This window comes from Salvelinus sp. IW2-2015, linkage group LG31 (assembly GCF_002910315.2).
Source record: "Salvelinus sp. IW2-2015 linkage group LG31, ASM291031v2, whole genome shotgun sequence".
Classification (NCBI taxonomy): Eukaryota; Metazoa; Chordata; class Actinopteri; order Salmoniformes; family Salmonidae; genus Salvelinus; species Salvelinus sp. IW2-2015.
This window is the reverse complement of record NC_036870.1, coordinates 13,475,172-13,501,008: the sequence shown is the minus strand read 5'-3', so window position 1 is coordinate 13,501,008 and position 25,837 is coordinate 13,475,172. Positions and strand designations below refer to the sequence as shown.

The 25,837-nt window shown below is 41.7% G+C and overlaps 1 protein-coding gene across 4 annotated transcripts in view; it reads right to left on the bottom strand.

The window, feature by feature from the left end:
• Positions 1-23,497, bottom strand: part of LOC111955710 (A-kinase anchor protein 9) — a 134,190-nt gene extending 110,693 nt beyond the window's left edge. For all 4 annotated transcript variants that reach the window (XM_070436462.1, XM_023975991.2, XM_070436464.1 and 1 more), the window contains exon 1: positions 23,248-23,497. In XM_070436462.1, the coding sequence (XP_070292563.1) occupies positions 23,248-23,295 (48 nt within the window). In that variant the 5' untranslated portion in view covers positions 23,296-23,497. The remainder of the gene's footprint in view (positions 1-23,247) is intronic.
• Positions 23,498-25,837: the final 2,340 nt, after the last annotated feature.

The window sequence follows — 25,837 nt, the reverse complement described above, 5'->3', positions numbered from 1 at the left end:
TCTGCGTAGAGGTGGATCAGGGAATCGCCCGCAGCAAGAGCAACATCATTGATGTATACAGAGAAAAGAGTCGGCCCGAGAATTGAACCCTGTGGTACCCCCATAGAGACTGCCAGAGGACCGGACAACATGCCCTCCGATTTGACACACTGAACTCTGTCTGCAAAGTAGTTGTGAACCAGGCAAGGCAGTCATTAGAAAAACCGAGGCTACTGAGTCTGCCGATAAGAATATGGTGATTGACAGAGTCGAAAGCCTTGCCAGGTCGATGAAGCGGCTTTGCAAGTAATGTCTTTTTTCCGATGGCGGTTATGATATCGTTTAGTACCTTGAGCGTGGCTGAGGTGCACCCGTGACCGGTTCGGAACCGGGATTGCACAGCGGGAAGGTACGGTGGGATTCGAGATGGTCAGTGATCTGTTTTGTTGACTTGGGCTTCTTCGAAAGACCTTAGATAGGCGGGCAGGATGGATATAGGTCTGTAACAGTTTGGGTCCAGGGTGTCTCCCCCTTTGAAGAGGGAGATGACCGCGGCAGCTTTCCAGATCCTTGGGGATCTCAGATGATACGAAGGAGAGGTTGAACAGGGCTGGTAATAGGGGTGCGACAATTGGCGGCGGACAGTTCAGAAATAGGGGTCCAGATTGTCAAGCCCAGCTGATTTGTATGGGTCCAGGTTTTCCCAGCTCTTTCAGAACATCTGCTATCTGGATATGGGTAAAGGAGAAGCTGGGGAGGCTTGGGCGAGTAGGCAGCGGGGGGGGCGGGGCTGTTGGCCAAGGTTGGAGTCGCCAGGAGGAAGGCCATGGGCCAGCCATTGAGAAATGTTTGTTGAAGTTTTCGATTATCACGGACTTATCAGTTGGTGACCGTGTTAACCTAGCCTCAGTGCAGTGGGCAGCTGGAGGAGGTGCTCTTGTTTTCCATGGACTTTACAGTATCCCCAGAACTTTTTGGAGTTAGAGCTACAGGATGCAAAATTTCTGCTTGAAAAAGCTGGCCTTTGCTTTCCTGACTGACTGCGTGTAGTTGGTTCCTGACTTCCCTGAACAGTTGCATATCGCGGGGGCTCTTCGATGCTATTGCAGTTCGCCACAGGATGTTTATTGGAGCTGGTCGAGGGCATTCAGGTCTGGAGTGAACCAAGGGCTATATCTGTCTTGGTTCTGCATTTTTTGAACGGGCATGCTTGTCTAATATGGTGAGGAGTAACTTTTAAAGAATGACCAGGCATCCTCAACTGACGGGATGAGGTCAATATCCTTCCAGGGTACCCGGGCCAGGTCGATTAGAAAGGCCTGCTCGCAGAAGTGTTTTAGGGAGCGTTTGACAGTGATGAGGGGTGGTCGTTTGACCGCGCGGACCCGTGGCGGATACAGGCAATGAGGCAGTGATCGCTGAGATCTTGATTGAAGACAGCAGAGGTGTATTTGGAGGGCAGGTTGGTCAGGATAAATGTCTATTAGGGTGCCCATGTTACGGATTTAGGGTTGTACCTTGGTGGGTTCCTTGATGATTTGTGTGAGATTGAGGGCATCAAGCTTGGATTTGTAGGACTGCCGGGGTGTTAAGCATATCCCAGTTTTAGGTCACCTAACAGAACAAACTCTGAAGCTAGATGGGGAGCGATCATTCACAGATGGTGTCCAGGGCACAGCTGGAGCTGAGGGGGTCGGTAGCAGGCGGCAACAGTGAGAGACTTATTTCTGGAGAGATTAATTTTAAAATTAGAAGTTCGAACTGTTTGGGCATAGACCTGGAAAGTATGACAGAACTTTGCAGGCTATCTCTGCAGTAGATTGCAACTCCTCCCCCTTTGGCAGTTCTATCTTGACGGAAAGTGTTATAGTTGGGTATGGAAATCCCAGAATTTTGTGGCCTTCCTAAGCCAGGATTCGGACACGGCAAGGACATCAGGGTTGGCAGAGTGTGCTAAAAGCGGTGAGTAAGGCAAACTTAGGGAGGAGGTTCTGATGTTGACATGCATGAGGCCAAGGCTTTTTCGATCACAGAAGTCAACAAATGAGGGTGACTGGGGACATGCAGGGCCTGGGTTTTACCTCCACATCACCCGAGGAACAGAGGAGTAGTAGGATGAGGGTGCGGCTAAAGGCTATCAAAACTGGTCGCCCTAGAGCGTTGGGACAAAGAATAAAAGGAGCAGATTTATGGGCGTGGTAGAATAGATTCTGGGCATAATGTGCAGACAGGGGTATGGTGGGGCACGGGTACAGCGGAGGCAAGCCCAGGCACTGGGTGATGATAAGAGAGGTTGTATCTCTGGACATGCTGGTCTCAATTGGGTGAGGTCACCGCATGTGTGGGGGGTGGGACAAAGGAGGTATCAGAGGTACGGAGAGTGGAACTACGGGTTCCATTGCAAACCAAAACAATGATAATGATAACTAGCCTGAACACAGTATGCAAGGCATATTGATATTTGAGAGAGACATACAATAAGGCATAAGTGATTGCAGGTCTTGATTGGGAGAGCTAGCTAAAACAACAGGTAAGATAACAGCAGCTAGTCCACTAACACAGCAACAACAGGTAAAAATGGCGACGACTAGGCAGGAGGTCGGATTAACTACACACAGATCCTGAGTTAAAGCACAGAGCCGACAGATAAAACACAAATAAACAGAATGGAGTACCGGTGAATTAATGGACAGTCAAGCAGGCATCAGCTATGTAGCCAAGTGATCATAGTGCCAGGGGGCAGCCGTAGATGGAGCAGGGAGGCCTCCACTAAGCTAGCACGCGGCGTTTAAAGTTAGTAGCCCGGGGGGTTGGTCTGCTCAGACGGAGGGGGTCTGCTCAGACGGAGGCCGGTTGAGGGCACAGCGGGTGGGGTATTCGTCTGCAGACCAGACGTGGTCGTGTCGACAGAGAATCCAAGCCGGATGGCGATGGCGAAAGAGAGGTTGTGAATTGTAGAATTGTGTTTGCTAACTGGTGCTAGCTTCGTGGCAGTGGCGCTAGCTGCGCTAGCTGCAAGCTAGCTGTGAGGATCAGAAGTAGTGGCTCAGGGATTACGGCAGGAATCCGGCGTTGTTGTCGAGAGACAGTCCGATGCTGGTAAATTGGTGAGTAATATCCAGGCTAATAACAGGGCTGGTGTCTGTGCAGAAGGTAAAAGCTGCTAGCAGCGGCAAAAAATGGCTAAATTAGCTTGTAGCTGATTAGCTGGTTAGCTACTGGGGGTTCTTGAGAGTGTTCCAAAGTTAAAAAATAATAGCGATTGCGTATCACATTGGGTGAGGTAGGTTACCGGAAGGTATAATCAAATTAAAAATCGAAAAGAGATAGAAAAAAAATGTTAAAATATATACAAGAAATACGAAAAAATACGAACGTACACGAGAGGACTAAAGAAACACGTCTACACTGCTACGCCATCTTGGATCATCTAATGATCTTTGATGATTAGTTCAATTGGCCTTTTCTGTAAGATTAGGCCTACCCAAGAATCAACAACTACTCAAATTCWATAATTGTCAGGGGGTAAAAATATGCAAAGCAGAATAATACCTACAGTAGTGCTACATAGCTTGGTAAACCTGGTGTGAAACATTGCGTGCGTCCCAGAGCTATCAACCTCCGATGCGAATGTGAATCCTTGCCGTACATAGGCCCCTAATAAAGAACAGTTTGCTTCCTGTTGTGGCTCCCCCTGATCTTTTAAATACACGTTAAAAGGAAAACAAAAAATGTTTTACTTCCTAGACGTCAAACATCTAATGACTCAAACGCATGGGTAATTGGGTGTATGGATGCGCCGCAGTTTTCACCCACCGTAAAGCTTTTGCCGTTTCAAATTATCCTCCCTCTCCTAAATATTAGTGTGCAAAGTGATGTCTTTAGGAACAAAGGGACGAAAAACTGTTTGGCTAGGGAAGGGGGAACACGTCTGGATCTATGAAAGTCTCGAAAGATAGCCAAACGCTAATTGAGTGAATGGCGGTTTTGGGATTATCTAAATGATTCCCAGTTTACAATTGGTTTATTCATCCTACTCCTCTAACTATTCCCCAGGTTGCTGTAAATGAGCATGTTTTCTCAATCAACATACCTGGTAAAATAAGGGTTAAATAAATTGTATTTAACCATATATATTTCCCACACACACTACCAGGCAAAAGTTGACAGACCTACTCAATTTTTTTTTTTTTTTACCATTTTCTATATTGTAGAATAATAGTGAAGACATCAAAACTATGAAATAACACATCTGGAATCATGTAGTAACCAAACAAGTATTAAACAAATCCAAATATATTTTATATTTGAGATTCTTCAAAGTAGCCACCCTTTGCCTTGATGACAGCTTTGCACACTCTTGGCCTTCTGTCAACCAGCTTCATGAGATAGTCACCTGGTATGCATTTCAATTAACAGGTGTGCCTTGCTAGAAGTTAATTTGTGGAAGTTATTCCCTTCTTAATGCGTTTGAGCCAATCAGTTGTATTGGGACAAGGCAGGGGTGGTATACAGAAGATAGCCCTAWWTGGTAAAAGACCAAGTCCATATTATAGAAAGAACAGCTCAAATAAGCAAAGAGAAACGACATCATTACTTTAAGACATGAAGGTCAGTACATCCAGAAAATTTCAAGAAATTTCTTCAAATGCAATCTCAAAAACCATCAAGCGCTATGATGAATCTGGCTCTCATGAGGACCGCCACAGGGAAGGAAGACCTAGTTATCTCTGCTGCAGAGGAAAAGTTCATTAGAGTTACCAGCCTCAGAAATTGCAGCCCAAATAACTGCTTCAAAGAGTTCAAGTAACAGACACATCTCAACATCAACTGTTCAGAGACTGCGTGAATCAGGCCTTTATGGTAAAATTGCTGTAAAGAAACAACTACTAAAGGATACCAATAAGAAGAAGAGACTTGCTTGGGCCAAGAAACACGAGCAATGGATATTAGACCGGTGGATATCTGTCTTTTGGTCTGATGAGTACAAATTTGAGATTTTTGGTTCCAACAGCCGTGTCTTTGAGACGCAGAGTAGGTGAACGGATGATCTCTGCATGTGTGTTTCTCACCATGAAGCATGAAGGTGGTGGTGTGATGGTGTGGGGGTGCTTTGCTTGTGACACTGTCTGTGATTTATCCCATCTGGTTTGAGCTTAGTGGAGCTTAGTTTTGAGCTTAGTTTTTCAACAGGACAATGACCCAAAACACATCTCCAGGCTGTGTAAGGTTTATTTGACCAAGAAGGAGAGTGATGGATTGCTGCATCAGATGACCTGGCCTCCTCAATCACCCGACCTCAACCCAATTTGAGATGGTTTTGGATGAGTTGGACCACAGAGTGAAGCAAAATCAGCCAACAAGTGCTCAACATATGTGGGAACTCCTTCCAGACAGTTGGAAAAGCATTCCAGGTGAAGCTGGTTGAGAGAATGCCAAGAGTGTGCAAAGCTGTCATCAAGGCAAAGGATGGCTGCTTTGAAGAATCTAAAATATATTCTGATTTGTTTAACACTTTGGGTACTACATGATTCCATGTGTTATATTATGTTTTGATGTCTTCACTATTATTCTACAATTTAGAAAATAGTAAAAATAAAGAAAAACCCTTGAATGGGTAGGTGTGTCCAAACTTTTGACTGGTACTAATGTGTGTATATGTATGTATGTATGTATGTATGTATGTATGTATGTATGTATGTATGTATGTATGTATGTATGTATGTATGTATGTATGTATGTATGTATATGTACGTATGTACACACACACTTTCTCTAGACTAAAATCCAATTAATACTTGATTCGGAAAGTGGTTGGAGGCTCCATATGGAGGGTGTGTTGCAATTGCGGAACCTCTAGAGGCATGCAGAGGCCTACTCGAGCTCCGTACCGCATCTCCATGTACCTCCCAGATTTTGGAACAATGCGGAGGGCTCTGTATAGCTCTGCATTGACATGATTGGTTGACGGTAGGTGGGGGCGGTACATCCTGCAGAAAGCACAAACTCACTTCCTTGACAACAGCTCTGCACCACTCTGCAAAGCGCAAGAAGTATGAATGCCCTGACTTCTGCTGAGGCCATATCACATTAAATGCTGCCGTGGGAAAGACCATGCGCAAAGATGCACACAATCTCTCCAGAATGCGCTCTCTCCCGCCAACTTGTGCACATTCATTGTTTCATAACTTCATTGTGTGAATTGTTTGCATTTGATTGTTAGTGTATATCAATTCCCCATTATATATATCACCAGCAGTACATTTACAATTAATTCCTAACCTACAATGTGTGTTAATTTGGTTATGGTAATTTCTGTTAATTCATTCAATATTATTATTCCAGTCTTCCCCTTATCATTTTCAGAGTGGACACATTGTTTGCAGAGCGCACAACCTATGCTACACTTATGAGGAACAAGTTTAGGTTTATTTCATTCCATTTACGAGTTGTCAATTTAGTCATTGTCTTTTGTTTGGAGCACTCCTGTCAATGTTGAGTTAGGACGGGCACTCATTGAAGTAGGCCTACCTGGCCTGCGTGCAAATGTAGGCATACAAATGTGCCCATTTGGTGTTTCTGATAGTATTTCTGATTGGCTTTAACGCACCACCACTAATGACCTGTGGAGCTTCTCAAAGGAATGTTTTCTTCACCTCAAACAGCAAGCACACAAAGTATGTCTCTACATCCATTGAGAAAAACAATAGTTCCTCAATGTGTTTGAAAAGTCTTTCCAGCTCTCTCCCTTTCGATAACAACTCAGCATGAAATGGAAAAATGTCATGCTCTGATCGTGGAAATGTCATAAAATAGGACTACCTGATTACTTCTTATCAGTGATCGACTGATATAGGTTCTGGTACCCATTTTGGGTGCTGGTACTGTTTATATTTAGGTGCAGGTGCTCCACAAGTCTTTTGAGCTAATTGTCTATAAAAGGAACAGGAGCTCAAGCAGTAGAACATTTGAGGTGTCGATGGTCAGCTCCGGTAAACTCCTGCCAACTCAAGCACTGCTTCTTATCCCCTGCGCAAATAGCCTACAGCTGTGTCTGTTCCAAGCTCACTGGCACAGGAAACTCTGAGGGCCCAGAATATTTTACACAATGTTGCAAGTTTGCTAGTGCACGCTTCAGCCGGACCCAAGTTAATAGTTGATAGAACGGTTCAAGTTTGTTGCAGACAGGCCATGTGTAGCCAACGTGATTTATAGGATATTTACTTTTAAAATCAGGATATTTTCTACCTGCAGGCTGCTATGTTTTTATTTGTTGGCTTTATGTAGGCTATTTTTACATAGTTGGTAATGGCAATAGAAGTTACTTTTTAGGTTTGTATCATTTTCATTTGGTTACAATTTTTATTAACAACATGACAATGATTTTGAGATATGAAGACGTTATTATAAATTAAATGAAACTCACGAAAATGTGCAAATGAAAACCAAAACTGGCACGCAGATCGTTAGAAATGGTAAGATAAATTGGCATTCAACATGAGAAAGGTTGCCGACTCCTTGTGTAGCCTATTACTGGCAACTTCAGGAGAGTAAAGGCAGAATCTGTGAAAGCCAGCAGGAGCGGGAGAAGAAAAGTTGGGTCAGGTTAAGTTATTTTTCATTCTGGTTATCTAGATCTCTGGCGCCCGAGACATTTTTCTTATTTCATTCAACCATAAGCTTAAAGCATCAGACAAGCTCAATGCATATAGTTGATTTTATTAAAACACATAAGGTGTGTCCATATGTAAAAAAATACACGTTTAAACATTTCGACCAATCGATTGGTCGAAAGAACAGATGACTTACGGTCGACCAAGATTTATATATATTTTTTTCCCCCCGGGGACAGCCCTACATAGAATAAACACAAATCAGCTCTCAGAGCATGCGCAACTGTGTGTGTGTACACACACGCACACAAAAACTTCCCTCGGTGTGCAGTCTGCACCCACAAACACACATACATGTAATTTCCCTCCGTGCACCAACAACAGGGGTTCTGTACAGTTAATCGCCACAAGTGAATGCTGGCACTAATTACATGACTTGGACAGTAAAAGCCCTGATATCCATTATGGATGAAGGACTGGTGACAGCCACTGAGTGGGGTGAAGTGAGTGAGTTCTAATACAAGAGTCAGTGAACTGAATGGCCGGCTATGGGAGCTGGGTGAAAGCAGGGGAGCTCACACAGCAGGCTATTATGGGCAGCAGATGTCACACGGCATGGCGAGCAACAGGTAGCCCCTGTTGCCAAGGATACTACACCCCACTTACCTGGGAGGGGGCTGACTGCACCATCGGACAACGTAGCTTAAAAAAGAGGGCACATTTCCAGACTGAGGTTATCCTACAGCACTAGACTTCAATGCAGCTCTACCTAGCGCAACTGCTCGGCATCTGACCGTAAGGCGCTACAGAGGGTAGTGCGTACGGCCCAGTACATCACTGGGGCCAAGCTTCCTGCCATCCAGGACCTATACAATAGGCGGTGTCAGAGGAAAGCCCATAAAATTGTCAGAGACTCCAGTCACCCAAGACATAGACTGTTTTCTGCTACTGCACGGCAAGCGGTACCGGAGCCCCAAGTCTAAGACCAAAAGGCTCCTTAACAGCTTCTACCCCCAAGCCATAAGACTGCTAATCAAATGGCCACCGGACTATTTACAGTTAATCAAATGGCCACCAGACTATTTACATTGACACCCCCCTCCATTTGTTCTGTACACTGCTGCTACTCGTTGTTTATTATACATAGTCACGTCACCCCTACCTACATGTACAAATTACCTCAACTAACCTGTACCCCTGCACACTGACTCGGTACCGGTACACCCTGTATATAGCCTTGTTATTGTGTTACTTTTTATAATTTTTTACGGTACTTTATTTGGTCAGTATTTTCTTAACGCTTCTTGAACTGCACTGTTGGTTAAGGGCTTGTACGTAAGCATTTCACGGTAAGGTCTACACTTGTTGTATTCGGCACGTGACAAATAAAGTTTGATTTGAAAATCATCAAGCGGTATGATGAAACTGGCTCTCATGCGTACGGCCACAGGAAAGGAAGACCCAGAGTTAACTCTGCTGCAGAGGATAAATTCATTATAATAACTGCACCTCAGATTGCAGCCCAAATAAATGCTTCACGGAGTTCAAGTAACAGACACATCTCAACATCAACTGTTCAGAGGAGACTTCAAGAAATCAGGCCATGATGGTCGAATTGCTGCAAAGAAACCACTACTAAAGGACACCAATAAMAASAAGAGACTTGCTTGGCCTAAGAAACATGAGCAATGGCCATTAGACCGGTGTAAATCTGTCCTTTCAGGTGAAGCTGGTTGAGAGATTGTCAAGTGTGTGCAAAGAAAGCTGTCATCAAGGCAAAGGGTGGCTACTTTGAAGAATCTCAAATATAAAATATATTTGGATTAACACTTGTTTGGTTACTACTTGATCCCATATGTGTTATTTCATAGTGTTGATGTCTTCACTATTATTCTACATTGTGAAAATAAAGAAAAAAGGAGTAGGTGTCCAAACTTTTGACTGGTACTGTATATAAAAGACAAAAATGTACTTGTGTAGTTTATGCCCTTAGCCTTTGCATATACCATTATGTACAGTGCCTTCAGATAGTATTCATACCCCTTAACTTATTCCACATTCTGTTATGTTACAGCCTGATTTCAAAATCTTTTTTTTTATTTTTTTTATCCCCACTCGCCCATTTACAGACAATACCCCATTAAGATAAAGTGAAAACATGTTTTCGGGAATTTTATCAAACGTATTGAAAAATAAATACAAAAATATTTAATTTAGATAAGTATTTACACCTGAGTCAATACTTCGTAGAAGCACCTTTGGCAGTGATTACAGCTGTGAGTCTTTCTTTCAGTTGTGAGACTAAGAGCTTTGCCCACCTGGAATGTACAATATTTGCACATTCTTTGCTAGATAAACATTTTTATGTTTTGCCATAGATTTTCAAGTAAATTTAAGTCAAAACTGTAACTCGGCCAGGAACATTCACTTTCTTCCTGGTAAGCAACTCCAGCGTAGATTTGGCCTTGTGTTTTAGGTTACTGTCCTGCTGAAATGTGAACTCATCTCCCAGTATCTGGAAAAACTCCTCATTCCTTAACGATTTCAAGCATACCCATTACATGTTGCAGCGACCACTATGCTTGAAAATATGGAGAGTAGTACCCTTGTAATGTCTTGTATTGTATTTGCCCCAAATATAACACTTTGTATTCAGGACAAAGGTTAATTGCTTTTCCACATTTTATGCAGTATTACTTTAGTGCCATGTTGCAAACAGGATGCATGTTTAGATTTTTTTTAAATTCTGTACATGCTTCCTTTTTACATTTTTCCCCCCAATTTCAATCCAATGACCATCTTGTCTCATTGCTGCAACTCCAACAGGCTCGGGAGAGGCAATGGTCGAGTCATGCGTCCTCCGAAACATGACACGCCAAGCCGTGCTTCTCAACACCCGCTCGCTTAACCTGGAAGCCGAGGATTAACAGTTCAACTGACGACCAGAGTCAGCTTGCAGGCACCCAGCCCGCCACAAGGAGTCGCTAGAACGCGATGAGCCAAGTAAAGCCCACCCGGCCAAACCCTCACCTAACTGGGCCAACTGTGCGCCGCCCTATGGTACCTCCGGTCACGGCCGGATCGAACCCCAGGCTGTAGTGACGCCGCAACACTGCGATGCAGTGCCTTAGACCACTGCACACTCGGGAGGCCTGGCTTCCTTCAGTTCACTCAGTCAATTAGGTTAGTATTGTCGTGTAACTACAACGTTGTTCATCCATCCTCAGTTTTCTCCTATCATAGCCATTAAACTCCAACTGTTTTAAAGTCACCATTGACCTCATGGTGAAATCCTTGAGCAATTTCCTTCCTCTCTAGCAACTGAGTTAGGAAGGACATCTGTATCTTTGTAGCGACTAGGTGTATTGATACACCATCCAAAGTTTAACTATTTTTTGTTTTAAAAAATTACCCATCTACCAATAGGTGCCCTTCTTTAGAAGGCATTGGATAACCAGCTTTTTAGATATTTTTTCATACTTCAAGGGGTAATAAAACTCCTAGAAAAATTATCCTTGGTATGACCTTCCTAAAACAATTCCATATAGCTTAGTAGTAAACCCCCCATTATCAAAATGTGTTTCTTGGTAGAAATGCCTTATGGAACTTTCCTGTGCCTTAAAAACACACGTATATGCTATCTTTAAGTAGGAATACAATAGTTAAATTAAGAGCTTAGTTGGTTTAGCCACAGAAAAAGTCCCCAACCTTCCCGCAAGCCATGATTGACTTAGATAATGGATGGGCTGGACACCGAGAGATGAGTTTGGATTGGTCTGCCATGTAGCACGCTTCGCTCTATAATATGAGCTGGTCAGTATGTGTAGGTAATCCTTTCTAAAACAGCTTTTTTGAAAGATATCACATAGCAGAATTGCAAAAATGTTGCTCTCCACTTTCTGGAGGACTGAGTTTTGAAATCAGTGGAATTAGAGTATGATAGCTAAGGAGATGGATAAAATTCTGCCGTTTGATCTTCAAACTAAGGACAACTATGGCATCCGCGACAGAGAGAAGTGCTCATCCATGTATAAGGTAAGAGTCTAGCTAGCTACATTTTCAGATATTACACGTATCTTATTTTGTCAGAACATTGCTTTCATTGCAAGTGAAAGTGCACTGTTAGCTAGCTAGCTAACGTTACATGTATGATCTGTGTAGTAAAATTACTCGTATCTCTGAGACATTTGCATTGCTAGTTATAGCCTAATGTTAGCTAGCTAACATTGAACCTGGTTGGTTAACTACCTGCAGATTCATGCAGGGTATTAACATATTGAGTTGGGATTATGGTTCATTGTTTAGCTAGCTCACTACACGTCCAAACAAAAGACTCCGCTATGCAAGTACAGTTGAAGTCGGAAGTTTACATACACCTTAGCCAAATACATTTAAACTCAGTTTCACAATTCCTGACATTAAATCCAAGTAAGAATTCCCTGTCTTAGGTCAGTTAGAATCACCACTTAATTTTAAGAATGTGAAATGTCAGAATAATAGTAGAGAGGTTATTTTATTTATTTCATCACATTCCCAGTGGGTCAGAAGTTTACATACATACACTCAATTAGTATTTGGTAGCATTGCCTTTAAATTGTTTCACTTGGGTCAAATGTTTTGGGTAGCCTTCCACAAGCTTCCCACAATATGTTGGGTGAATTTTGGCCCATTCCTCCTGACAGAGCTGGTGTAACAGTCAGGTTTGTAGGCCTACTTGCTCGCACAAGCTTTTTCAGTTCTGCACACACATTTTCTATAGGATTGAGGTCAGGGCTTTGTAATGGCCACAAATACCTTGACTTTGTTGTCCTTAAGCCATTTTGCCACAACTTTGGATGTATGCTTGGGGTCAATGTCCATTTGGAAGACCCATTTGCGACCAAGCTTTAACTTCCTGACTGATGTATTGAGATGCTGCTTCAATATATCTACATAATTTCCCTCCCTCATGATGCCATCTATTTTGTGAAGTGCACCAGTCCCTCCTGCAGCAAAGCACCCCCACAAAATGATGCTGCCACCCCGTTCTTCACGGTTGGGATGGTGTTCTTCGGCTTGCAAGCCTCCCTCTTTTTCCTCCAAACATAATGATGGTCATTATGGCCAAACAGTTCTATTTTTGTTTCATCAGACAAGAGGACATTTCTCCAAAAAGTACGCTCTTTGTCCCCATGTGCAGTTGCAAACCGTAGTCTCGCTTTTTTTAATGACGGTTATGGAGCAGTGGCTTCTTCCTTGCTAAGCGGTCTTTCAGATTATGTCGATATAGGACTCATTTTACTGTGGATATAGATATTTTTGTACCCGTTTCCTCAAGCATCTTCACAAGGTCCTTTGCTGTTGTTCTTGGATTGATTTGCACTTTTCGCACAAAGTACGTTCATCTCTAGGAGACAGAACGCGTCTCCTTCCTGAACGGTATGACGGCTGCGTGGTCCCATGGAGTTTATACTTGCGTGCCATTGTTTGTACAGATGAACGTGGTACCTTCAGGCGTTTGTAAATTGCTCCCTAGGATGAACCAGACTTGTGGAGGTCTACAATTTTTTTTCTAAGGTCTTGGCTGATTTCTTTTCATTGACTCAAATTATGTCAATTAGCCTATCAGAAGCATTTAAAGCCATGACATCATTTTCTGGAATTTTCCAAGCTGTTTAAAGGCACAGTCAATTTAGTGAATGTAAACTTCTGACCCACTGGAATTGTGATACAGTGAATTATAAGTGAAATAATCTGTCTGTAAACGATTGTTGGAAAAATTACTTGTGTCATGCACAAAGTAGATGTCCTAACAGACTTGCCAAAACTATAGTTTGTTAATACATGTAGGCCAATAGTTTGTAGATGGTCTGGTCCAGATCTTTGGGGATTTGCACAGCAGAAGCAAATTCAATTCATTTTCTCCCAAAAGTAAATTGGAATCCTTGGCTAATCTTTCACAGAGTTCAATTGCAGATGATTCTGTGTTGCCCTATTTGGCAAAGGACCATTGAGTTGGACAAGCACATGGGACTGAGGCCTGTGTAGGTGTATAATGCCATCTGCAGTCTCAAAGATGGAGTAACTCTGACAACGTTTTGCAAATATTCTTTATCTAGGACAGACAGGTAGCCTAATTAAGTCGTCACTGCTTATTCCTATGCTACTCTAAGCACTTCAAATCAAAACACTGGCTTGTTGGATAATAATTCTAGAGATTTCTGCATCAAGCATTCCATCATTGAGTTGTTTCACAAAAGTTCTAGGTTAGCTAATTCAGCCGCTGGCACCGTTACAAGAGAGCGATTATCTGTTACTCAGTGTCACTGCTTATCCCCCACTGATACCAACAATAGATAAACACAATTAACATCGAACACCATACCATACTAGGTTCAGTGTTTTTTTGGGGCTTTCTATTTGATCAATTATGGCACATTGAGTAATGTTTGCTGTATGTGAGTGACGATTGTTCACATAGACAGATCACACTATAGATAGCTTGTTTTCTGTGCCCACTAGGCTACTGTGATTTTTTGTTGTCGTAACAAGCACTGATTGAAAGACCATGAATAACAATCAACAGCAGATTAAATTAGGCGGTAGTGTAGTTATAGGCCTAAATACATGGGACCCTTATCACATTTGTAACACCCATCTTCATTGCCAAGATGAATACTAGAATGACTTAGGCTATAGCATTAGATGCTCAAAGGCAAAAGGCTGAACAATACACTAACCACAGCTGGGTGTACAAATGGAAAATGTTTAGGTAGCCTAAAAGTTTTGTACCTCCAAATGGTCATGAATGTGTTCAGTTGGCTGTGGTTGAACTAAGGGCACTTGGCTCTGGAAACTAGACCATTACACAAGATTGCTAATGACTCCATTTCGGTCTAAAGCTGAGTCAAGACTGATTAATTACCCAAAGGCTCCGAACGTACGCTCAATATGGACTAAACAGAGTGTGACCACCATTCGGGGTATTATAACTTGATTCAAACTTGTAATTGCTTGCGAGTCGGAAGTAGCAGACAGTTTTACTATAGGAATTGCAGGATTGATTCAAAGTGCCACCTCAAGAGCAGAAGAAAAATGCCATACACCCACAAAGTAAAGATAGGTCTATTACTTTAAGGATCTTGTAGAAAGGAGCTTAGGTGGTGGGTGTTTAGAGGCCCCTATCTTGGCGGAGTAGAGACATTTTTGCATTTTTCAGCAAACTTCCTGCAATTCTACAAATTTCTCCATGGAGCTAAGAGAAAATGTTGCAGTTTGAAAGCAAATTTCATGCAATTCTATGCATTTTGCCATGGCTAATGCTGTGTTCATTTGCTCAAACAAAATCCATACATTGAAAAAAAATTGTGGGGGGGGGGGGTTCTCCCTGTCTAGCTTTTATTTTGGTGATTGTAAATTCTCAAAGATAAMATTATTAAAAGTGCAATATGCTGAAATCGCGCTGCCTATTGATAATGCTGAAATTCTAATAGTTGGAACTAATTTCAGTTTGTGACAAAACAATCAATGTATAGTGTAGAGAATCATAGTACCATCTAAACAGTTGTGAAATATATTTTCAATTACTAAAAATATTGTATTTTCAGCTGATTGAAACAGGTGTACAAAACTCAAAAGTAAGATGCAAAAACAAAACTTAAGAACGGGAGGCATAGAATTAACGCACATAGAACAGATCTACCACTTACACTTGCATTCAATGAGTGACAGATCTATAACTCTCATTTCTYTCTGAATTTGATCAGGTCATCCAAAAAGTGACATATTGCAGCTTTAAAAAATATATATTAGGTATTTTCTATGTACTTTATATATGGTTGTAGTCATTTAAAAGCATTTTTCCATCCCGGAAAATATATACACTACCGTTCAAAAGTTTGGGGCAACTTAAAAATGTCCCAGTTTTTTWAAGAAAAGCAAATTTTGTCCTTTAAAATTACATAAAATTGATCAGAAATACAGTGTAGACATTGTTAATGTTGTAAATGACTATTGGAGCTGGAAACAATTGGAGCTGATTTTTTTATGGAATCTCTACATAGGCCCATTATCAGCAACCATCACTCCTGTGTTCCAATGGCACGTTGTGTTAGCTAATCCAAGTTGATCGTTTTAAAAAGGCTAAATGATCATTAGAAAACCTTTTTGCAATTATGCTGTACTGTGGAGGGAGTAGTACACAGCATTGTACGAGATCTTCAGTTTCTTGGCAGTTTATCGCATTGAATTGTCTTCATTTCTCAGAACAAGAATAGACTGACGAGTTTCAGAAGAAAGTCTTTGTTTCTGGCCAATTTGAGCCTGCAATTGATAAACTTGGATTAGCTAACACAAGGTGCCATTGGAACACAGGAGTGATGGTTGCTGATAATGGGCCTCTGAACCCCTATGTAAACTCAGCATAAAAGAAACATCCCTTTTTCAGGACCCTGTCTTTCAAAGATAATTCGTAAAAATCCAAATAACTTCACAGATCTTCATTGTAAAGGGTTTAAGCACTGTTTCCCATGCTTGTTCAATGAACCATAAACAATTAATGAACATGCACCTGTGGAACGGTCTTTCAGACACTAACAGCTTACAGACGGTAGATAATTAAGGTCACAGTTATGAAAACTTAGGACACTAAACTAGCCTTTCTACTGACTACTGTTTTTCTACTGAAAAACACCAAAAGAAAGATACCCAGGGTTCCTGCTCATCTGCGTGAACGTGCCTTAGGCATGCTGCAAGGAGACATGAGGACTGCAGATGTGGCCAGGGCAATAAATTGCTATGGCCGTACTGTGAGACACCTAAGACGGCGCTACACGGAGACAGGGCGGACAGCTGATGGTCCTTGCAGTGGCAGACCACATGTAACAACACCTGCACAGGATCGGTACATCRGAACATCACACCTGCGGGACAGGTACAGGATGGCAACAACAACTGCTCGAGTTACACCAGGAACACACAATCCCTCCATCAGTACTCAGACTGTCTGCAATAGGCTGAGAGAGGCTGGACTGAGGGCTTGTAGGCCTGTTGTAAGGCAGTTTCTCACCAGACATCACCGGCAACAACGTCGCCTATGGGCACAAACCCACCGTCGCTGGACCAGACAGGACTGGCAAAAAGTGCTCTTCACTGACGAMTCYAAGTATTGTCTCACCAGGGGTGATGGTCGGATTCGCGTTTATCGTCAAAGGAATTAGCAATACACCGAGGCCTGTACTCTAGAGCGGGATCGATTTGGAGGTGGAGGGTCTGTCATGGTCTGGGGCGGTGTGTCACAGCATCATCGGACTGAGCTTGCTGTCATTGCAGGCAATCTCAACGCTGTGCATTACAGGGAAGATATCCTCCTCCCTCATGTGGTACCCTTCCTGCAGGCTCATCCTGACATGACCCTTCAGCATGACAATGCCACCAGCCATATTGCTCATTCTGTGCATGATTTCCTGCAAGACAGGAATGTCAGTGTTCTGCCATGGTCAGCGAAGAGCCCGGATCTCAATCCCATTGCGCACGTCTGGGACCAGTTGGATCGGAGGGTTAGGGCTAGGGCCATTCCCCTCAGAAATGTCCAGGAACTTGCAGGTGCTTGGTGGAACTTCCAGGAACTTGGTGGAAGACTGGGGTAACATTTCACAGTAAGAACTGGCAAATCTGGTGCAGTCCATGAGGAGGAGATGGACTGCAGTACGTAATGCAGCTGGTGACCACTCCAGATACTAACTTTTACTTTTGATTTTGACCCCCCCTTTGCTCAGGGACACATTACTCCATTTCTATTAGTCACATGTCTGTGGAACTTGTTCAATTTATGTCTCGGTTGTTGAATCTTATGTTCATACAAATATTTACACGTTAAGTTTGCTGAAAATAAACGCAGTTGACAGTGAGAGGACTTTTTTGGGGGCTGAGTTTAGAAATTCCATTAAAGACCAGCCGTTTCCAGCTCCAATAGTCATTTCCGACATTAACAATGTCTACACTGTATTTCTGATCAATTTGATGTTATTTTAATGGACAAAAAATGTTGCTTCTCTTTGAAAAACAAGAACATTTTTAAGTGACCCCAAACTTTTGAACGGTAGTGTATATATTATTTCTTTCACTGTTTGGACTTAGGCCATGCAACAAAAAAAAACGCTTAGGCGGCCTGCCCAAGGATTTCAACGGCAGAAAAATCCCTGATGAATAAAATCAACTAGCCCTAAACTCCATTTCCGTGAACAGTCAAATGAGCTGTGTCAGAGCTCTAAAGCACTATTAGTGTCGTTCCAGTGACGAGGTAAGCCACTTGCTGTTGCTGGCACAATGCCCGACAGCCATCTTGACTGCTGCTGCGACAATCAAAAGTTGGCATATGTCAACACAGTCATGACACATATTGATTCCGACACCATCAAAAAAAGCATAGGCTACAGGCAGCAAAATCTAATAGGGGCGAAAAATAAAACATGTCAATGATCTAAAAAGGCCAGCATTGGAATTGAAATAAAATAAATGAGACAGCTTTCATGTTTCCAACAGTTCTCCATTGCAGACTGTGGAGAGGCTCTTCTGTATTATTTTTAAGCGAGAGCCTTTTGGGCCTCTGTGCTCCAGAGAACATATGAAATGGTGGGTTTTGTGATTCTCCTCAGCCACAAACTTACTACATGATGGCRCCAGTCCTTTAAATATTTAGCATAATATTAGGACGTGCAAAAAAATGGTGAAAGGAGAAGCTGTTGAGGCACAATTACAATACCATGGAGCACAGGGGTTGACTTGACTGTKGGATATTCATGTTGTTTCATTTGTGAAAAGTACACACTTTAAATCAAATGCATATCGACCTGGCTGTTATTGTTGAAGGTGCAGAAAGATGGAATGGAATTCACTAAAACGCTAGGCTATATGCTCAGTAAAACCCATGAGGTTTGATAAAGCCACCTGGGTGAATGGGAAATAGGAAAAGTAAGGCATTGGCAATGTTTTCCCTAAAAACAAAATGTTGATGGCGGGGTGCAGAGGAACCTGTAACAGCCCCCATGGAGCCAACATCAAAACATTTCTATTGAAGTCAATGGAGGTCAAATTCCTTCAGGTGAGGCAACATAACTGTGAGGGATAGCATTGGTAAGGAAATCACTGTATTATCCTTTTCATACACAGTCCAAAATCGCACTAATTTACCATGCCTGCTTTTTTTATACCAGCTTTTTCAAATATCTGAAAGGGTAGGGGGTTATGGCAAATTCAAAGCCACCTTATGACCCTTATGCCTTTCATATCAAGACGTTTTTCAGCCAACATTACCATAATGTTAACATTTTCCACCTTTTCTTTATATCTGAAAGGTTAGGCAAGTATCAAAGCCAAAACTGTAATTTCCGCCAAACAACCTGATAATAATTTCGGTAACGTTCTGCCTACGGGTTAGTATGAAACGTAGCCGCAATGCTGAGGCGGCGTTGGCAGGCACTACGCTCTTTAACTCTTGATGGTTGCTAGGCAGCGCCATGTTACCATCCTGGCAGTTAGACAGTGACATGCCTTGCAAAGTTTCTCTCTTCGCATAGCCCCTACTAAGCATGCACTGTTTTCTTAACCACAACTGGATGAATCAATAAAGAATTAGAGGGAATAAATATCACTGAATGATTATGAATAAAGTAGGCTAACGCAATTGAAGGCATGTATCAAATTGTTGCTTACTGAATCTCCCAGTCATCCAATCCTTGTAATAAATTTGAAGCAATAGCCTACCCGCAAGTGGTCAACTTGATAATTTCAGCACTGTTTTGATTGGGACAGTGCCATCGCACTGCTTTGAGACAAGGGTGGGGATTCGTCTTGATAAATCAATAATGTCCGATTTTAGTTTTCACTYAATCTCCGTTTGGATATTGGTTAGGCTACAATTAGGTTGGGGAAACGTTAGCTAAGTTCAGGGGAGTGCTGCTCATGATCATCTTGTCTAGTTGSCTCARGTATTAGAAAATTGTGCCAGCATGTTATGTAGTTTAACAAGTGGATTATTTTACTCTTCAATCGCAGTTGCTTGGTAGCCTAGGGCTACTCCCGACCAAAAGCCTGTCAATTCACTGACTTGTCTGATAATCAATGTGATTTTGTTTCACTGAATCTGTCTCTATAGGCTATTTGGTTAATTGGTTTCTGACTGGGCAAATAAGTGGAGGTGGTATAAGCTAATCTATTGTTTGCTCATTTATCACTGATCAGAAACATTTAGCATGCAATAATGTAGCATAAATCAAGTGTAGGCCTATTATTTTGCCCGATCGCGTATAGGCAACTCCAAAAGTCTGCAGAGGTTGTGATATATGAACACGAGAGTCACATGCTTGTGAAAATAGGATTTGTATTATTTTCTATCGGTATCATGCTGAACACACTACGGCTGCTCCCTAACAAAGTAGAGAGGGTAGGAAAGACGAAACGTGGATCAAAAAAGCATGAGCTTGGATTTGTATATTTGGATCTCCCATTAGCTTTTGCAGAAGCAGTAAATACTCTTCCTGGGGTTCACAAAAAACACAAAACAAGTAAGAAAAACACTGATACACAAGGACAGTCACAATTTWAAAATACAACAATATACTGTACAAACAATACAAAACAAAAATACAAACAATACAACTAAAGAATAATGTGTGTGTTAGAGTGTCTGTGTGTACGCATGTGTATGTGCTTGGGCTCTGTTTCAAAATATGACTTTATTTTATTTATGACAGCGGTTCCACACTTTCCCGTGACACAAGTTGTGTGGGAACAATATTATTTGTATTTTATTCAGTTATACTCTTACTAAAAAGTATATGTGTGTTTACTGATCGGGTAGGTGTGTATTGTCTGTTTAATGAACAAAGTTATTAAAACAAATTTGTAAGCATTAGGCTACCAACAGAGTAAATGTGACATGTGGTGGTCCCACCTAGCTATCTTAAGATGAAAGCAATTTGAAAAACCGAGAAAGCAGATTGTGCTGATTTATTGGTYCATTGAACCATGTCATTTAAAAAATGTGGATACTGCTAAAACAATGTAATTATCTGTACTCTGCCATCTTTATGCACGTTCGCCATTTCATTGTATAAAATGTCAAATCAAAATACTACTCATAATACAGAGCAAGCGATAAAGCTTCATATCACACCAATTATTGCTTTGTAGCACCTACAGAAGAAACATTATAGTCTTAAAGGAGGCCTGCGTAAAGCCAGAATGTTGCAAATATTCCAACTTCAACTATTTATTAAGATAAAAATATGTGTCAAAAATCCTTCCACCAAAAGGACCCTCCTATGGATTATATTTTGTGAAAATAATTTTGTTGTTGTTGTTGTTGAGGAATCATCCAACTTGTGGCCATGTGCAGATTAACTGATTTAACCGATTTCAATATTGCTGATACAAAACCCTTTTCAGTCTTTCTTACCCCTGGTCCATCAAATTCCAAATCAACCTTGCAGTCCTTTTTAACGTTAATATAGCAGAGAATCGTAGCTGGGGGAGAGCTCTATGAAAGATAAAAAATTATCAAAGTTTAAGATAAGCTATGTTTCATATAACACTTAAGATGTTTTGTTCTATAGTATAGCCTATAGTTAGATGAGTGAGGTCAAGCCATGGCCTGTGTCCTGACAGGGGATTATCCTTAATCAAGCAGGTTATGCTGGGTACCTCTGTCATCAATTACCTAAAGGCTAGGTCTGGGTCTACTAATGTCTCATATAGGCTAGTTGGCAAGTGTCTTTGAAAGTCTTATAAGCCTAGTACTATATGTATCATAGCAATTAAGTGTTGAGTGGTGACGCTTGTTTCCATGTCGCAATTTCCAGATGCAAAGTTGTGTGTGCATTCACAGATTAAATGATGGCACGCAAAAGGAAAACGTCCTGCTTGATTGAAGATCACGCACACAAGAATATGGAAGATATTTGAGCCTCCACTTAGGTTGATTACCATAAAATTTGACTTGATGGAATTCAAGTTCTTGGAGTTTAGTGCTTTCCCTATATTAATTTAGAMTWTTTTTTTWTTTTTATGTAAACAAATACATATTTCTGCCGAGACACGCTTTTAAATAGACAGTCTCAATTACTCAATGACTGGAAGTCTATGGGAACAGATAGCGCTAACATTAGTAGCAATGCCCCCCTTTCCATAGAAAATCATTCAATCTGATTGTGGGGCCTGCTAAGGGGGCCTGCCACCTCTAGTGGCATGGTGGAGAGGTGCCAAGTCAAGGTATTGTGCATTAGGGCATAAGCTCATTAAGGGACTACGGTAAGGGAATGACACTGCAAAGGTCGGTAACCTCAAATTCTGAAAGGACTTTCAGTTTGTCTAAACATTCGACTGTTACCYGACAAATTTTGGTCTGTGCTTCAGTTAAACTCTGCCATTGGTGACATATGCAAATCGCGTGCGAATTACGTCAGCATTGAAAATACAAACCGACATACAGACCAGCGTACAGAAAGTCGTGTTAATAACACCACTCTGTGGATATTGTCTCAGACTACCTCCAACATATGGACAAAAATCAGCAGAAAACAGGTGAAGTACGTTCAAATTAAGTTTATTCAACAGTCTGACTTGTGACGTGACTGTTTACAAAAAGTGAGCCTACATGTAAGAGACGAGGGAGGAGTCTTCCACTCTCGGATTTGTAGAGGCTAACCTGCACTCTCGGATTTGTAGAGGCTAACCTGAGGCCAGTCCAGTGTACTTTCCTTCCATCTGCCTCCAAGCACCCTTATATATTTTTGGGACTCTAGCAGGGAAGTGACTATTCTATTTTTACACTATTGTCATCCTTCTCAGTTGACTATGAGGGTGGGTTATCGTATCATCATAAAGTAGGCTACTGTGCCTGTTCACTGGATATTTCGAAATTCTATTGAAAATTCTGATTAAAATAATACACACATTGAAATATTATGTGAGGTGAGCATATGTTGCATTGCAAAGCTTGATTGATTGATTTCATGGAGAGCAGAGCTTGTGTGACCTCCCTTCTGCATGAGATAAGCAGTTGGCACCTTTTCTTTTTTTACATCATTCAGCAGGGTTGTTATGACCTCATTTATAGCACTGGTTGTTACATTGTAACGTTAGCATACATTAAAAAAAGGAAACAAAGAATCAGTCACGTATGGAACATGTGAGTTTGCTCAAGCTAACTAGGGGCATGTCCTGAACCTGTCACACAAGAATCTCAATATTTTAATCACGTGGTGTTAATAAAGCATGACGTTGACAGGAAAGGATGAATTAGTTCGCTAACTATCGAAGTTCAAATTAATACTTCTCTTCAAAACTGGTAATTACATTTTASGAGGAAACAGCACGTTTCTATGAGATACCAATGGAACTTCACATGACAAAGGAAGTKTTGCTAGCTGGCTAACACAGACACCTAACCCCCCGGGCTGTCATCCATGCCATGGGGGCGCATGTTTTCTAGTAGTGACAGCTGACAGGGACGGGAACACGGAAGGGACTCCCGAAACAACGAATTACTAAATAAAACGATATAAGCCCATGTATAACTGAGCACGTGCAGCAATGAATGTGGTTCCCAAGCCAGACTAACAGAAACGCTGATAAATAATTGACCTCGGCTAGATAGCTAGTAACTAGGCTATCATACCTTTGCCTTGCCGGCCTCGAGCTTCTTTTGCCTCTCTTCGTCTTCCATTACCGTTGTCACTGTGGCTGAGAGAAGAGGAAAAGGGCTTCATGCGAAGAGTTAGCGAATTAGCCCAGAGACTGTGGGGAAAGTTTCTGTTTGTTGACATTCACTTTGTTTAGTAATGGTTTCATATCACTGCGACAGGCTTGCATTAGGAGAAGATCCTTGCTACAACCACATCTACGCCGCCATGTTATCCACGTAAACACGARTGCGTTGACGTCACGTAGGTGGATGTTTTCTGCTGCTACGCCCCTTTAGGAACGTACTGCAGGAAATGTCAAAACGTGTCATTTGATTAAAACAAATTACAGAGGGAAACATACTGTACACAAATTAAATATACATTGATTGAAATCATATGCGTGAGTAAATAAAAATAATTTCTGTCGAGGTGCAAACAAGGTCTCTGTGTTGCACAATTGCTAATCGTGATTCATTTCACGCTGCCCCGTTAAGAACAGATCTAAAACATTCACAATATTGTTCAAACTGAGTTTAGAGTTTAAAAAAATAAAGTTTTCGTACTCTAATAATAATATCATGACGAATTTATAGTGGTCTCTCCATATGATTATTTCTGCAATTTTGGTATTAAAACTAATATAAAACGAGAGCACAATTTGCACATAATCATAGAATATGTCCATCTGACATTTACAGTCAATGCTTCCACCCCAACCTCATCACAAATTATACCACTTATAGCATTTAGGAACATTCTCTGGATTCTCCATTGCGCTGGAAAACCATGCAGACCCTGATAATCAGCATTGTAAATGTGATTTAGGTCAAGAAAGCTCACAGAAAAGAAACATCAAARCTTTGAAGCTTCTACACAGACAGTGACACCTACACACCGGCAGCAGCAGGAGAAGGGGGTCTGTGTCTTCGACTGATGGGAGCTGTGTAGCTTATGGTCTGGCAGATCTTGAATTCCACCCATCTTCTCTTTGACATCCTTAGTTCAGATCCCACCTGTGAACTTTTGTTGTTTGTGCAGCACCTTCAGCAAGACCTGCTGCCCATCTGAACGTTTTAGGCTATGTCAGTGGCACAGTAACCCAAGCACCACCACGATTGCAGGGCATCAACAAATGGATCAGGAAACTGATCTAGATTATGTCAACACAGTGACAGTTTTCATAGAGTCCACAAAGACATTTCGACTGTTAAACTATAGGAGTTGGGTTGTTTTGGTAGAGGTTGTTTGTTTCCAGTTCGTCTTGAAAGAAACAATTAGGGCTGAGACGAGCCTGAAAATAGGCTTTGGGACATTACTGTTGGTCAATATCTATTTCCCTATTGATTTAGTCTTGAGGATCACAATCCTGCTAAAAAACATTATCAGCGAGACCAATCCAGGGGCAGCTATAGCATAGGAGGTTGGCGGAACTTTAATTGGGGAGGACAGGCTCGTGGTAATGGCTGGAGCGGAATTAGTGAATCCATTCATGCCGTTCCAAACATTATCATGAGTCGTTCTCCCCCCAGTAGCTTCCTGTGGGTTTTAGGATTATGGGATATTCACAGTCATATCAGATACCGCTGCTGCCCTATGAGGTCTCAACAGAATCCCTTAACAAATACATTTGAGGGAAAAATGCTACAAGACCATGATTTGCACTATAACAAAACAAGCATTCAAGGCTTGAATAAATAACCATAGGTTACAATAATAAACAAATGTATTGGTTAGGTGTCTTTCTGGATCACCAATACAGTTGGCCTACGTCAAGTAAAAAGAAAGAAACTCTTTATGCTCTCTATAAACTGAATTCCACCCATTTTCACTGGGGTGGCAGACAGCCTAGTTGTAAAGAGTGTTTGGCTAGTAACCAAAAGGRCTCTGGTTCAAATCCCTGAGCCAATTAGTTGATCTAGGCTTGAGCAAGGCACTTAACCCTAATTGCTCCTGTAAATCGCTCTAGATAAGAGTGTCTGATAAAATATGAATAAGCTGGCTTTTTAAGTGTGTGCATACAAATAAAGCAGTCACATTTCAGCAGTAGACTTAGGCATAACCATAAGGTATGGAGAAAGTTACTGATTTTAAGTGTATGTGCCCTGGGATGAACATAACAACAACAAGCAAACTAAAGAAAAGTGTAAGCCAGCACAATAACTGTTCATCACATCAGTAACTAGACACAGATGAGACCCTCTTTATGTGCTGTGGATCGAGTGGGAGAATAAGGAAGCGAGAGCGATCATAATGAAAAACATACTGCACTGCTGATTATGTGTACAGAACAGTAATATTGAGCCTCTCTCAAGCCAGACATTACTTAAATTAGCAGGGAGACCGGCGCCTTGACAAAGCATTATCTTTTCTTTAACATCCGAGCGGTGGAAGAAAAAACATTTGAATAATAAAGATAGCTCTATGTGCCATATTAAAATATGTATGAGCGCAGGGGCTCATCAAGGAAGAGATGGAGGATGATACTTCTTCCCGCAGTCGCGCTCTTGAGCTGCAAGGATTGGAACTGAAGAGGACAGCTGACAGAGGTGCACAGAGTCAGCTGGCTGTTGGGGCATTAAAAAT